At 37.2% G+C, this 13,691-nt stretch overlaps 1 protein-coding gene and 1 long non-coding RNA gene across 2 annotated transcripts in view; one reads left to right on the forward strand and one right to left on the reverse strand.

Annotated features, from left to right (window-relative positions):
- Positions 1 to 1,203: 1,203 nt before the first annotated feature.
- On the forward strand, positions 1,204 to 12,592 carry LOC122198737. The gene is made up of 4 exons (XR_006193125.1): positions 1,204 to 1,281; positions 5,260 to 5,441; positions 11,105 to 11,260; positions 11,444 to 12,592. It is a non-coding gene; the product is annotated as an uncharacterized LOC122198737 (long non-coding RNA).
- EFHB (EF-hand domain family member B) overlaps positions 9,677 to 13,691 on the reverse strand; it is a 48,983-nt gene continuing 44,968 nt past the window's right edge. The window contains exons 12-13 of the mRNA XM_042903486.1: positions 12,500 to 12,681; positions 9,677 to 10,006 (exon numbers count right to left, since the gene is read on the reverse strand). Coding sequence (XP_042759420.1) covers positions 9,833 to 10,006; positions 12,500 to 12,681 — 356 coding nt within the window. The 3' untranslated portion in view covers positions 9,677 to 9,832. The remainder of the gene's footprint in view (positions 10,007 to 12,499; positions 12,682 to 13,691) is intronic.

Consider the following 13,691-nt stretch of genomic DNA (forward strand, 5'->3'; position numbering starts at 1 on the left):
CAGCAAAATTCTTCTACTGGTAAATCTCAAGAATTTAGTTCTTCTGATAGACACATTTGCTGCAAAAGTTGTTGAACTTACCAAGATTCTAACTGTAAATATGTTTCTACCAGGACCAAATTTCTAAAGAAATTTTTAACTTTACTCTAAGTTCTGTACTAGTTAACCATCCTTCTAACAACTTAAAGAATTGGGATGGGAGTGCCTTTTTAACAAGCTAAGCATGCATTAATCAGTTCAAGGTATTGATTGATATACATGAGCTGACTCCAAGAGAGGGGGGAAAAAAAGGGCTTTTTCCTCTGCCCAGGTGAAGGTGTGTTCACCTCTATCTACAGAGTAGAAAATCAGGCAGAGTAATTACAGGTGGAATAAGGACTGTAAGCTCCAGATTACTCTCAGGAAACATTTCTGAGTCTAAACGCACTTTTTAATTAGCTCTTCCAATAGCATCATGCTAATTGGCTAATTTGGAAATGATATGAGACCCTGTGTGCTTTAAAGAAAATCTGTTTGTTGATATATTTATTTGCACCTGAGACTGTCTTATTGCTGGCAGGACAGATATTATTAAAACAGAATCACCTGCTTATTTTAACCAGATTTTTTCAACGAACACACATGAATTGGATTATCCCTAGGGTTTCAGGAGGAAGTATTAGCATTTTGAGTGATAGGAAATTGCCACTTAGCTGGGAAATAAATGAGCTTTAAATAGATCCCATTATTTTTTACAAGGCTATTATTGTAAATGTTTCATAATAGAAGAAATGCCCTTCAAGTCTATCCTCATTGGTGGTTTATGGTTGGGGTGTTAACCTCTAAGTAGCCCAGCTCTTCACATCCAGCCACAGTGAGTTTTCATATTTTGACTATATAAAATAAAATTACCTTTTATTGGCCCACATAATATTTCCAACAAGTTTCTCTATTTGTTAGCTATGTTGTAAAGAAAATGTATTAAATTTATTTTCCTGGGCTAGGAAACTGGCTTTTTAAAGTTTTCATGGGTTTAACATATTTTACCTTTAACAAGACTATCTGAACACTATAGAAATATGGATTTAGGTGAGAACGTGGTGATATATTTGGATATTTATTTTTATCTCACTTGAATATTTCTCACTGCTTTACTTGTGTCACTCAGAGATAACACTTTATAATCCAAACAAGCCTCACTCTAGCTTACTATTTAAAATGTTCCTTTCCAGCCTAATTACTGCCACTAAATAATAAAAGAAGAAACTGCATGGATAATCCTGGATTTCACAAAGTACAGTGGTAAAAAGTCTCCTCCCTCCAGTTTAACAGTCTTCTTTTTACTCAGTATTATTGAGCCTCTGCAGCTGTTCTGCACTGTGGGCTAAGGCTCCTCAGTAAGTTTGGAAATGCTAGGGTGCCCCCTACCGTTGTAAATGGGGAAGCATGTTTCTTTGCATCTCCATTCAGAGAACAGCATTCTCCTGAAAATGATATTTAACCAAAGTTCAGAGGCGGGGTGGTTAGTCACGTGGTAAGTGGATGGATGGATGGATGGATGGCAAGAAAATAAGGCTATATATGAAGCCCACCTGAGGATAAAATTTAAATTTAGCTACTTAAATGTTTACCTGGTCTAGAGGTCTATCTATGGGGGGAAGAAGGGGAATTGAGTATTACATGACCAAAAATATTTGCGTGTGTTCTTTTCTAAAATAACAGTGTGTATCTTTCATCATGATTTCAAAGGGATATGAAACCAGGGTCATTCTCTCTCTGTTACCTTCCCTGTCGTCTTTCTTGGTAGTATCAATATCCAGGTAGGTGATCCTTCTGCTTAACAATGGACTTCTCACTTTTTGTACTCCTTTCCTTCAATGATCCTATTCTCCACCTGTTTAAGTCATGCAATCCTATTATCACATCCTAGACATTCTCATTACCAACAACTACCACGTACAGAATTTCACTTTGCAAGCATTCCACTTTGTGATCACCAACTCCTATTTTATATATAACTTTTTCATATATATATATATATATAACTCTCCCACAATTCTTTGACTGACTGGGATAGCCCAATCCATTAATCCTGCCATTTTTCACTATCATTTATTTCTGAACTTCCTCTTTACTCATCTTAGTTTCCATGTTCTATCACTGGAATCAACTCCTTGCATACACTCAACTCCTTGGTCCCTTCCTCCCACCATTTTATTCACCAGGTTAAATTCCACCCCTAAATTCATATCTCCACTTATTCCAAATCTGAAGTGCAGCAGTTGCATATGAAGAAACTAACCAAAGAAAGATACAAAATCAAGTAATTGGTCTCACTTTCAATTTATGATCACCAAATTCAGGAGGGCTGGCAATTTTGCTATATTATTGATAAATCATATTTCACCAAAATTTTAAGCTTATGTTCTTTGAAAGACACTGTTAAGAAAATAAAAAGGCAATGAGCACTGGGTGTTGTATGGAAACCAATTTGACAGTAAATTTCATATATTAAAAAATAAAAAAAAAATAAAAAATAAAAAAAAAAAGAAAATAAAAAGGCAGGGCACCTGGGTGGCTCAGTCGATTGAGCAACCAACTTCAACTCAGGTCATGATCTTGTGGTCTGTGAGTTCAAGCCCCACGTCAGGCTCTGTGCTGACAGCTCAGAGCCTGGAGCCTGCTTTGGATTATGTGTCTCCCTCTCCTTCTGCCCCTCCCCTACTCTGTCTGTCTCTGTCTCTCTCTCTCAAAAACATTTAAAAAAAATTTTTTTAAAGGCAAGCTAAATATAGAAGAAAATATCCACAAAACACATACGATAAAGGATTTGTATCTATAATACGTAAAGAACGCACAAAACTCAATAATAAGAAAACAAGCCATTTAAAAAAATAGGCAGTGAAGTGCATGCATGGCTCAGTCGGTTAAGCGTCTGACTCGATTTCTGCTCAGGTCATGATCTCATGGTTCGTGAGATCAAGCCCCACATGAGGCTCCAAGCTGACAGCACAGAACCTGCTTGGGATTCTCTCTCTCCCTTTCTGTCTACCCTTACCCTGCTCATGCTTTCTCTCTCTCCCTCTCTCAAAATAAATAAACTTTTTAAAAAACTAGGCAGCATGTTAGAATGTATACTTTACCAGAGAAGATATATGCATGGCCAATGAGCCCATAAAGGATGCTCAACATCATTAGTCACTAGAAAAATGTAAATTAAAACCACAATGTGCTATTACTTCAGACCTATTAGACGAAAATAATTTTTTCAAACACTATACCAGGATGAACTAGAACTCTCATAAATTGCTGGTGAAAATGCAAAATGATAGAGCCATTTTGTTTTTTTTTTTTTTTTAATATATGAAATTTACTGTCAAATTGGTTTCCATACAACACCCAGTGCTCATCCCAAAAGGTGCCCTCCTCAATACCCATCACCCACCCTGCCCTCCCTCCCACCCCCCATCAACCCTCAGTTTGTTCTCAGTTTTTAACAGTCTGATAGAGCCATTTTGAAAACAGATTTTCAGTTTCTTATACAGTTAAGCATATGCTTACCATATAGTCCAGCAATCTCACCCGTAGTTATTTTCCCGAGAGATGAAAACTTATGTTTACACAATACCTATTCACAAGTGTTCATAGCAGCTTTATTCAGAATTGGTAAAGACTGGAAACAACTCAGATGTCTAACTGGTAAACAGATAAACAAATTGTGGTGTATCCGTACAGTGGAGTATTACTCAGCAATAAAGAATGAACTCCTGACCCATGCAATGACGTAGATGGATCTTAAAATCATTACTAAGTGAAAGAAGTCACTCTCAAAATGCTAGCTACATATTCCACGATTCCATTGATATGACATTTTCAAAAAGGTGGAAACTACAGGACAAAGAAACACATGAGTGGTTGTGAGGGGCTAGAATGTGGAAAAGGAGATGTTTACCGCAAAAGGGTACCAGAGAATTTTGTGACGTGATAGAACAGTTCTATGTTGTGTTTGTGACAGTGGATCTTACTGAATGTAAATGATATCTCAATAAATCTATTTAAAAATTGATGCATTGATGCCTGGGTAAGTCAGTTAAGTGTCTGACTTGAACTCAGATCATCTTGTAGTTCATGAGTTCGAACCCCACATGGGGCTCTCTGCTGTCAGTGTGGAGCCCACTTTAGATCCTCTTTCCCTCTCTCTCTCTGTGCCCCTCCCCTTCTCCCTCTCTCTCTCTCAAAATAAATGAACTTTAAAAAAATAAATACTTTAAAAAAATAAAAAATAGAATAACAACATGAAAATGGATACAATGTATTATAAAATCAAGATACCAAATACCTAGGAATAAATCTAACAGAAAATGTACAATATCTCAACATGGAAAATTGAGAATTACTGAGATAAAGAAAAGTTCAATAAATGTATGAATGTATCATATTTATTGTTTGGTAGTCAAAACATTATAAAAATGTCAGTTCCCCCCAAATTCATCTTTACACTCAATGCAATCACAGTAAGAATCCCAGTATATTGTGTGTGTACACACTTTTTTAAAAAATAATAAAATGAGGAGCTCTGCTCAAAGCATAGTGATAGACATGCCAGGTGGATTCTAAATTACCTAGAGCAGTAAGTCAGTGGGGATTATCGAATCTGCCAAAATCAACGATGGACACTTACTTAAGAAAAAGAATCAGGGGGATGAGGACAAAACGAAGAAGAAGTCAACATAATTATATTAATATATGGAGAACAAAATAGTACTTACAAGTAGGTGAGATGAGCTATGACCTGAATCAGGTCTTTTGACTCATATTTATTGAGCTAAAATGGTTCTAGGTGCTCACATATGCCATCAAAGCTGCCTTACAAGTTCATAAGGGACTTATGTTATTTCCATTTTGTAAATAAGAAAGCCACAGCTTTGTAAGTTTAGGTGTCCTTCCTAAGGTCACAAATCCAGATTTGTTATTCATATCAAATGCTCTCAGTTTGCTCCTCAAGAAGAGTCTGATTGATAAACTAAAATTGCTAAGCATTTTATGACACCATGTGGCCAGATTTAGTGAAGCGTGAGGGCCTGAAGACCGTGTCATGCCAGGACCGTAATTCTTACAAATAGGAATCAAGAAATCAGCACTACTTTTCTGATGCAACGCAATCTGGGGGAAAGGATGTCACTTTAGCAAAGAGTGGAAAAAAACTAAATGATGAATTAGAAATCATTGAAGGCATGAAACTTGATTGAGATGACAGTTCCTCATACTTTCTTAATATAGCCAAATACAAGACGTTCATCTGCATGAAAAGAAAATCTCCAGCATCATGCACCTCACAGCATCCCAAGCACCATGAGCTGTTTGATTCCAGGAGCTGACCTGGTGCAGTGCAGCTGGTTTCATGGTTGGGCTGTCCGCTTTTTGCTGAACCTTGGTCGGAGATGGCATACTGCTGACGGCAGGTTAGTCCACATATTAAAGGCTGGTTCCCCCCCCCCCAATTATAATTAACATACAGAGTTATATTAGTTTCAGGGGTATAATACAACTATTCAACAATTCTCTACAGTTCTCAGTGCTCATCAAGATAAGTGTAATGTAAACCTCTTTTTTTCACCCGCCCCCTCACCTACCTCCCCTTTGGCAACCAGTGGTTTGCCAAAGAGTCTGTCCTTTTGTCTTTTTTTCTTTATCAGTTTTGTTTCTTAAATTCCACATATGAGTGAAATCATACGGTATTTTCTTTCTCTGACTGGCTTATTTCACTTAACATTACACCCCCTAGTTTCCTCCATGTCATTGCAAATGGCAAGACTTCATTCTTTTCATGGCTGAATAACATTCCATAGGTATGTATGTATACCCACATACCACCTCTACTTTATCCATCCATCTATGGATGGACACAGGTTGCTTCTGTATCTTGGCTGTTTTAAATAATCCTGCAATAAACATAGGGGTTCATATATCTTTTTGAATTAGTGTTTTCATTTTCTTTGGTTAAATATCCAGCAGTGGAATTACTGAACCATATGGTAATTCTATTTTTAATTTTTGAGGACCCTCTATACTATTTTCCAGAGTGACTACACCAATTTGCATTCCCACCAACAGTGCACCCAAAGGTTCCTTTTTCTCCACATCCTTGCCAACACTTGTGGGTTTTTTGCATGTTTTTTTATGTTAGCCATTCTCACATATGTAAAGTGATATCTCATTGTGGTTTTAATTTGCATTTCCCTGATAGTGATTTTGGCCATCTTTTCATGTGTCTGTAGGGCCATCCTAATGTCTTCTTAGGAAAAATGGGTATTCGGGTCCTCTACCCATTTTTAATTGGACTATTGTTTATTGTAGTTTTAAATTTCTTTTATTATTAATATTTTTTGGTGTTAAGTTATATAAGATCTTTATATATTTTGGTTATTAACCCCTCATCTGATGTATCATTTGCAAATATCTTCCCTCATTCAGTAGGTTGCCTTTTTGTTTTATTGATGGTTTCTTTTGCTATGCAAAAGCTTTTTATTTTGGTGTAATCCCAATACTTTAATTTTCCTTTTGTTTCTCTTGCCAGAGGAGACATATCTAGAAAAATGTATCTATAGCTGATATTAAAGACATTACTGCCTATGTTTTCTGCTAGGAATTTTGTGGTTTCAGGTCTCACATTTAGGTCCTTAATCCATTTTGATTTTATTTTTGTTTATGGTATAAGGAAGTGGTCCAAATTCACTCTTTTCCATGTAGTTGTCCAGTTTTTTCAATACCATTTGTCTTTTTCCCACTGTATATTCTTGCCTCCTTTGTCATAGATCAATTGACCATAAAAGCATGGGTTTATTTCTGGACACTTTATTCTGTTCTATCGATCTACGGTGTCTATTTTTGATGCAGGGTCTTTTGTGGTTCCATATGCATTTTAGGATTATTTGTTCTAGTTCTGTGAAAAATGTTGGGATTTTAATAGATATTGCATTAAATATGTGGATATTTAATGCTTTGGGTAGTATAGACATATTAACAATATTTGTTCTTCCAATCCATGAGCACAGCATCTTTCCACTTGTGATTTCTTCAATTTCTTTCATTAATATATAGTTTTCAAAATACAGATCTTTCACCTCCTTGGTTGTTTATTTCTGGGTACTTTATTATTTTTGGTGCAATTTTAAGTGGGATTGTTTTCTTAATTTCTCCTTCTGCTACTTCATTAATAGTGTATAAAAATGCAATATATTTATGTATATTAATTTTATATCCTGTGGCTTCACTGATTTATCAGTTCTAATAGTTTTTTGGTGGAGTCTTTAGGGTTTTCTATATTTAGTATCATGTCAACCGTAATTAGTGAAAGTCTTACTTTTTCATTACCAATTTAGATATCTTTTATTTCCTTTCCTTTTTTAAAAAAAAGTTTATTTATTTATTTTGAAAGAGAGAGAAAGAGAGTTCAGAGGAGGGGCAGAGCAAGAATCCCAAGCAGGCTCCATGCTGTCAGCACAGAGCCCAATGCGGGGCTTGATCTCATGACTGCAAAATCGTGACCTGAGCCAAAACCAAGAGTCAGACCCTTAACTGACATGACTATTATACATTGATTTGTGGTTATCATTAGGCTTATATATAACATCTTATGCACATAGCAATATTGATTGTCAAACATAGGGTGTGAACCCATTCTAAAAGCACTAAGTTTTTACTCCCTACCAACCATGTTTTATGTACATAATGTCATACTTTGCAACCTTTTATTTTGTGAATCCCTTGACTGACTTTTGTATAATTGATTTTACTGCTTTTGTGCTTTAACCTCCATACAGTTTTATAAGTGATTAATCTACTTTTTTAGTTTTTTAAGTTTATTTATTTTTGAGAGAGAGAAAACATGAGCAAGGGAGGGGCAGAGAGAGAGAGGAAGACAGAATTCCAAGCAGGCTCTCCACTGTCAGTGCAGAGTCCAATGTGAGGCTGAACATGAGCTGAAACAGATATGTAACCAACTGAGCCACCCACGTGCCGCTTGTCTAACTTCCTGTGTTTGTTTTTATGTATTAGGAGAGTCAGTTATGTCCCTTGGTCTTGAAAATAGTGGCTTTATGGGGCACCTAGGTGGCTCAGTTGGTTGCATATCTGACTCTTGATTTCAGCTCAGGTCATGATTTCACGGTTCACGGGTTCCAGTCCCACCTCAGGCTCAGTGCTGGTGGCATGGAGCCTGCTTGGGATTCTCTCTCTCCCTCTCTCTCTCTGCCCCTCCCCTGCACTCATGCATTCTCTCTGTCTCTGCCTCTCTGTCTCTCTCTCAAAGTAAATAAACTTAGTTTTTTAAATAAATTGCCCATATAATAAACGAATTATAAAATTACATTTTCTAGAGAATGGGCAATTTTTTAAACTTTAGGTCTCTCTCTCTTTTATAAGTAATGGTAGACTACACTGTAACGACAGTATCTTAAACAGTAATTTTTCATACTAATAGACAATGAACAACAAAATTCAAAGTCAATCACAGAAAAACATTGACAGAATACATTTTATTGATAATTCAATTAATCAAGTTGTATTACTAATCAAGCTTCAGTGGTGGCTTTAACCCACACTGGTGCTTTTGATGTATAGGAAGAACACACTATGCTGAGGTCACACCTTCTCACCATCCCTACTTCATCAGGCCAGAGCATCAGAGGGCCAAGGCATGAGAGGAAATGATTGTGTGCAATTTGCTACTAAGAGTGCTCTAAAGCTGCAAGTAATGGTGGGTCAGCTGTGTCCTCTTCACATACTTTAAGGGCAATATGCTTTTCTGGCCATAGGAAGACTTTTTTTTAAGTTTTTATTTAAATTCCAGTTAATTAACATACAGTGCACATAGGTTTCAGGTGTACAATACCTGGTGCTTATCACAAGTGCACTTCTTAATCCCCATCACCCATTTAACCCATCCCTCCACCCACCTTTCCTCTGGTAACTATCAGTTTGTTCTCTATAGTTGAGTCTGCTCCTTGGTTTGCCTCTTTTTTTTTTCCCTTCACTCATTTGTTTTGCTTCTTAAATTCCACATATGAGTGAAATCATATATGTCTTTCTCTGACTGACCTATTTCATGTAGCATAACACACTCTAGTTCCATCCACATCAGTGCAAATGGCAAGAATTCATTCTTTTTCATGGCTGAGTAATATTCTAGTGTGTGGGGGGGTATGTGTATGTGTGTGTGTGTAAACACCACATCTTCCTTACCCATTCATCAGTTGATAGACACTTGGGCTCTTTCCATAATTTGGCTAGTGTGGATAATGCTGCTATAAATGGCCATAGGAATATATTAAAACTAACGGCTATCGTGTCATTGTTGGAACTCCAGCTTTTCTTCTCTAAATTCTGCTCCTTGTGTTTGTTTTCCTCAGATGCTAACACAGATTGAAAGCTTGCTAAGCTTACATTCTGTCATACTGACACCTCAAGAGAAAAATAACAAAAGATTGAAGGCAAAATTTTGTCAACCTAGTATCACAAACTAGACTTTGAATTTCATTCAACCAACTAAAATGCATAGACTTCTTAAGCATCTGTCTACAATGCTTTCATTACAAACATCTACATCATTCTGAACTAGGCCTTTGGTGAGATGAAAGATTAACTCTAAGTGCTCATCAAGTTGTTTGGTGTTTTACAGAAAACAATACAATAAATCTTAAAATCCCAAATCAAATTTATTAGCAATACACATAGGCATATGAGTCCTACTTCAGTGACTGACATCTAACATATCTAAAACCAGAATGGACTCAACATTTTAATGAACACAGATTTAACATTTCTTTTTTTAAATGAATGAACTCCAAAAATATCACATGGTTGTTTTACACTTGATCCGGTCTGCATGTTGTAGCTCATCCAGAACATTTCTGATGGTCTCTACAGAAACTTCTCCTCTGTGATGTTTTTTTGATGCGAGATTCCATACATTTTCAAATTCTTCATCAGAAAGCCTGACACCAATGTTACATAATATCTCTGCAATCTAGGGGAAAAATTGAAAGTCAGACTGAGATCTATGTTTTTAAATTTGTATTTTAATATCTTTAATATTTTTAGAGTGCCTGGGTGGCTCAGTCAATTAAGTATCTGACTCTTGATTTCAGCTCAGGTCATGATCTCATGGTTAGTGAGATCTTAATGAGCTATGTTGGGCTCTTGCACTGACAGACTGGGATTCTCTCTCCCTCTCTCTCTGCCCCTCCCCCACTCACACTCTAACTCTCTCTCTCAAAATAAATAAATAAGCATTAATGCAATTAAGAGGGTATTCACCTATACTAACCCATATATAAAATTACTTTCAACTATTTAAGTGTTTCTGGTTATTTTAAAAGGTAGTTGGTGCCTGAGTGGCTCAGTCGGTTAAGCATCTTTGGCTCAGGTCATGATCTCACAGTTCGTGGGTTCAAGCCCCATGTCGGGCTCTGTGCTGACAGCTCAGAGCCTGGAGCCTGCTTCGGATTCTGTGTCTCCCTCTCTCTCTGCCCCTCTCTCTCTCTCTCTCAAATAAACATTAAAAAAAATTTTTTTAAGGTAGCAGCCAAATTCAAGCAGAAAGAATAAAAAGTTAGAGAAGACACATTGGATTTAAGTTCCATCTCACTCACTTCTTGTCACTAGGATCTTGTGTATGTCATGTAAACCCCTTGAAAATTCCCTTCTCTAAAATAGGATCATTTATAAAATGTCCCTAACTGGCCCGATATAAACTTTACAGTTGTGAATGTGCAAATGCCAGAGAGATAAAGCATGCATGAATAACTGAGCAAACTAAAATGTGAACATACTGAAAGCCAGCAAACTTTGGCTAGCAACCTCTCTGCAATGATAATTATTAAAGGAAAACATAAGGAAGGAAAGATAAGACATAGAAGTAGAAAGAAATGTTAGAGTGAGTAGAGGAAATAAAAGATTTGAAAAAAAAATTAAATTTAAAGGAGGAAAAACATTTATTATGAAGCACACAGAAAAAAAAAAAGCAGAGGGAAATAGAAAGAAAGGTTAGACAGTAAATAGGAAAGCCAAAGAAATAGAAGAGTTGCAGAATACATCTATTAAGCGGAATCTTAACAATTTAAAGATCCTGGAGAAATGATGTGCCCTCCTGGGAAATTAACCGTATGATCAACTACACTTGAAATTCAGAAGAGCTGCCAGAAGCTGCAGTTGTACAGCAAAACACCTCAGTGCCCCTGTGCAGAACAGCGTTTTCCTGCTGCCCCACCCACAGTGACAGGTAAGGAGTGTCCCCACAGAGTCAACTCCTGAAGTGGCCTCCTCCTCCACTTCCTTTCCCCCTCCTCAGGAGGCATCCCTCCCTTAGGTCCCCATTCCATTGTAATACACAGATTAGCTGATCTTTCCAGAAACCCGTCCATTCTCACTCCAACCACTCATCTGGGTTCTTTTTTTTTTCCAGATGTGTGAGACAAAGGATGACTTCCTAGTTAAAAGAATTTTAGGCAACATGCAACAAGCAGGAGATTTTTGTTTCTTTTGGCAACCCTGAACTTCTATTTCACATGGCCGTTAGAGTAATTAAGAGATGTGAAAACACAGTCTGGGGGTGTCCCTTCTCTGATCCCCCGGGGATGGTCCCAAAGGCCAGGCAAAAGGCCTCTCCTCTGAGTTTCTCCCTTCCTCTGTCCCCTACCTCAGTGGGGATGAATTGTTAGAATGAATCTGTTATAATTAAGGTAGGAGTTAGTAAATTTTCAAGTAATCAACTCTTCATCTGAAGTCTCAGAAAGCATCATATGTCTACATGTCTCCTCATATCATTCCTAGCTCTGGATATGAGAGTTCTGAAGCAGCAGTTGTGTCCTAGATTACACGCTGCCTTCCACGAGTGCAGATCAAGCAGGCTGACCATGCGTTGCTATTAATCCTTGGCTCTAAGAACCCTAGTGGCTATTCTGATGTAGCTGGTCACTCCTGTTTTCTAACCCACTTAGGAAGAAAATCACCTGGAATATGAGGACCATGTTTTCTAACAAACAAAACAGAAACAAGATACATGGGCTGACAAAGGACGTGGCAACAGGATGGAATATTTTAAATCAGATAGCAGTATATAAGGAGGGTGGCAGAGTGGCCCTTCTCATGCCTACTCTCTGGTTTTGGAGATACAAAACCATGAGATACTTACACAAGGAAAGGAGTGATCCCTTTTGATTGAGTTCCTTAGGAAAACATTTCTTTTTATACATAGGTCCTAGTGGATGTATCATATGAGAGTAATGTTTCCTATCACAGAGGAAACTCTGCTCCAAGAATTGTACCAAAATGTCACAACCAAACTAAATAGTATCCTTAAGAATCCTCTATTTGGGGATCCTGATGACTTTTGTAACATAAAAGCTCAACTTTTTAAAAGTCTAAAATTAAATAGCTGTTGATAAATAAGCATTTTCATCTTTGTGTGTTTATGCAAAGTTGACATGTCTTTCAACTCTTTTGAAATAATACGCTCTACCTCTTTTTTAGATCTTGTCTTGAAGAAGTCTCTTTCAAACACTCCTTTCTGGCCAAAGACGGTAGGATGTAGTAATGAATAGGCATTGCCCTCTTCACCATAATTAGTTCTATCACTGATGCGACGAATTCGGGGGGCAGGGATATCAGACCGAATGGTTGGAACACCATAGATGGGATAACCTAGGACATCAATGAGAGAGGAAAACAGACATTCTACAACTGAGCTATACAATACAGTAGCTACCAGTCACCTGTCACTCTTGAGTACACACTTGAAATGGGGCTAGTCTGCGGTGCCTCGGTGGCTCAGTCCATTAAGCATCTGACTCTTGATTTCGGCTTGTGTCATGATTTCACATTATGAGATTGGGCCCTGCATTGGACTCTGCATGCTTGAGATTCTCTCCCTACCTCTCCCTCTGCCCCTGCCTTGCTTGCATGCATGCACTCACTCTCTCTCAAAAAATAAAAAAGAAATATCTAAAAAAAAGAAAAAAAGAAAAAGAAATGGGCTAGTCCAAATTGAGATGTGATGTAAGGGTAAAATACACACTGAATTTCAAAGATTTAGTACCCCCAAAAAAGTGAAATATTTAATCATATTGTATTGATTACTTGTTGAAAAGGTATTTGGGAGATCTATGTATTATATATAAAGTGTATATACTATTAAAATTGATTTCACCTGTTTCTTTTTCCTTCTTTTTTTTTGTGAGAGAGAGAGAGAGTGCAAGCAGGAAGGGGCAGAGAGAGAGAGGACAGAGGATCCAAAGCGGGCTCTGCACTGAGAGCAGTGAGCCCAACCTGGGGCTTAAACTCACAAACTGTGATATCATGACCTGAGCCAAAATTGTATACTCAACGACTGAGCTACCCAGGCGCCCCTCCCTGTTTCTTTTTCTTAATGTGGCTACTAAAATTTTTTAAATACATGTAACTCCAATTATATTTTTATTGGACAGTACTATTCTAATGGGAGTAGAAGCTCATTACACCAGAATATATGGCATATCTAAAAAATCCAGTTAAGAAAAACATGCAAATCCTTAGTCATGTCCTTAGTCTCAGGAAGTGATCTTGACCAACATAAAATAATCTTTCTAACTAACCAAGAATCATCATGCTCAATATTAAGATAATGAGGTGTTATGAGTTGAACTATATTCTCCCCAGATTTATATGTTAAAATC

The sequence above is a fragment of the Panthera leo genome, chromosome C2, assembly GCF_018350215.1.
Source record: "Panthera leo isolate Ple1 chromosome C2, P.leo_Ple1_pat1.1, whole genome shotgun sequence".
Classification (NCBI taxonomy): Eukaryota; Metazoa; Chordata; class Mammalia; order Carnivora; family Felidae; genus Panthera; species Panthera leo.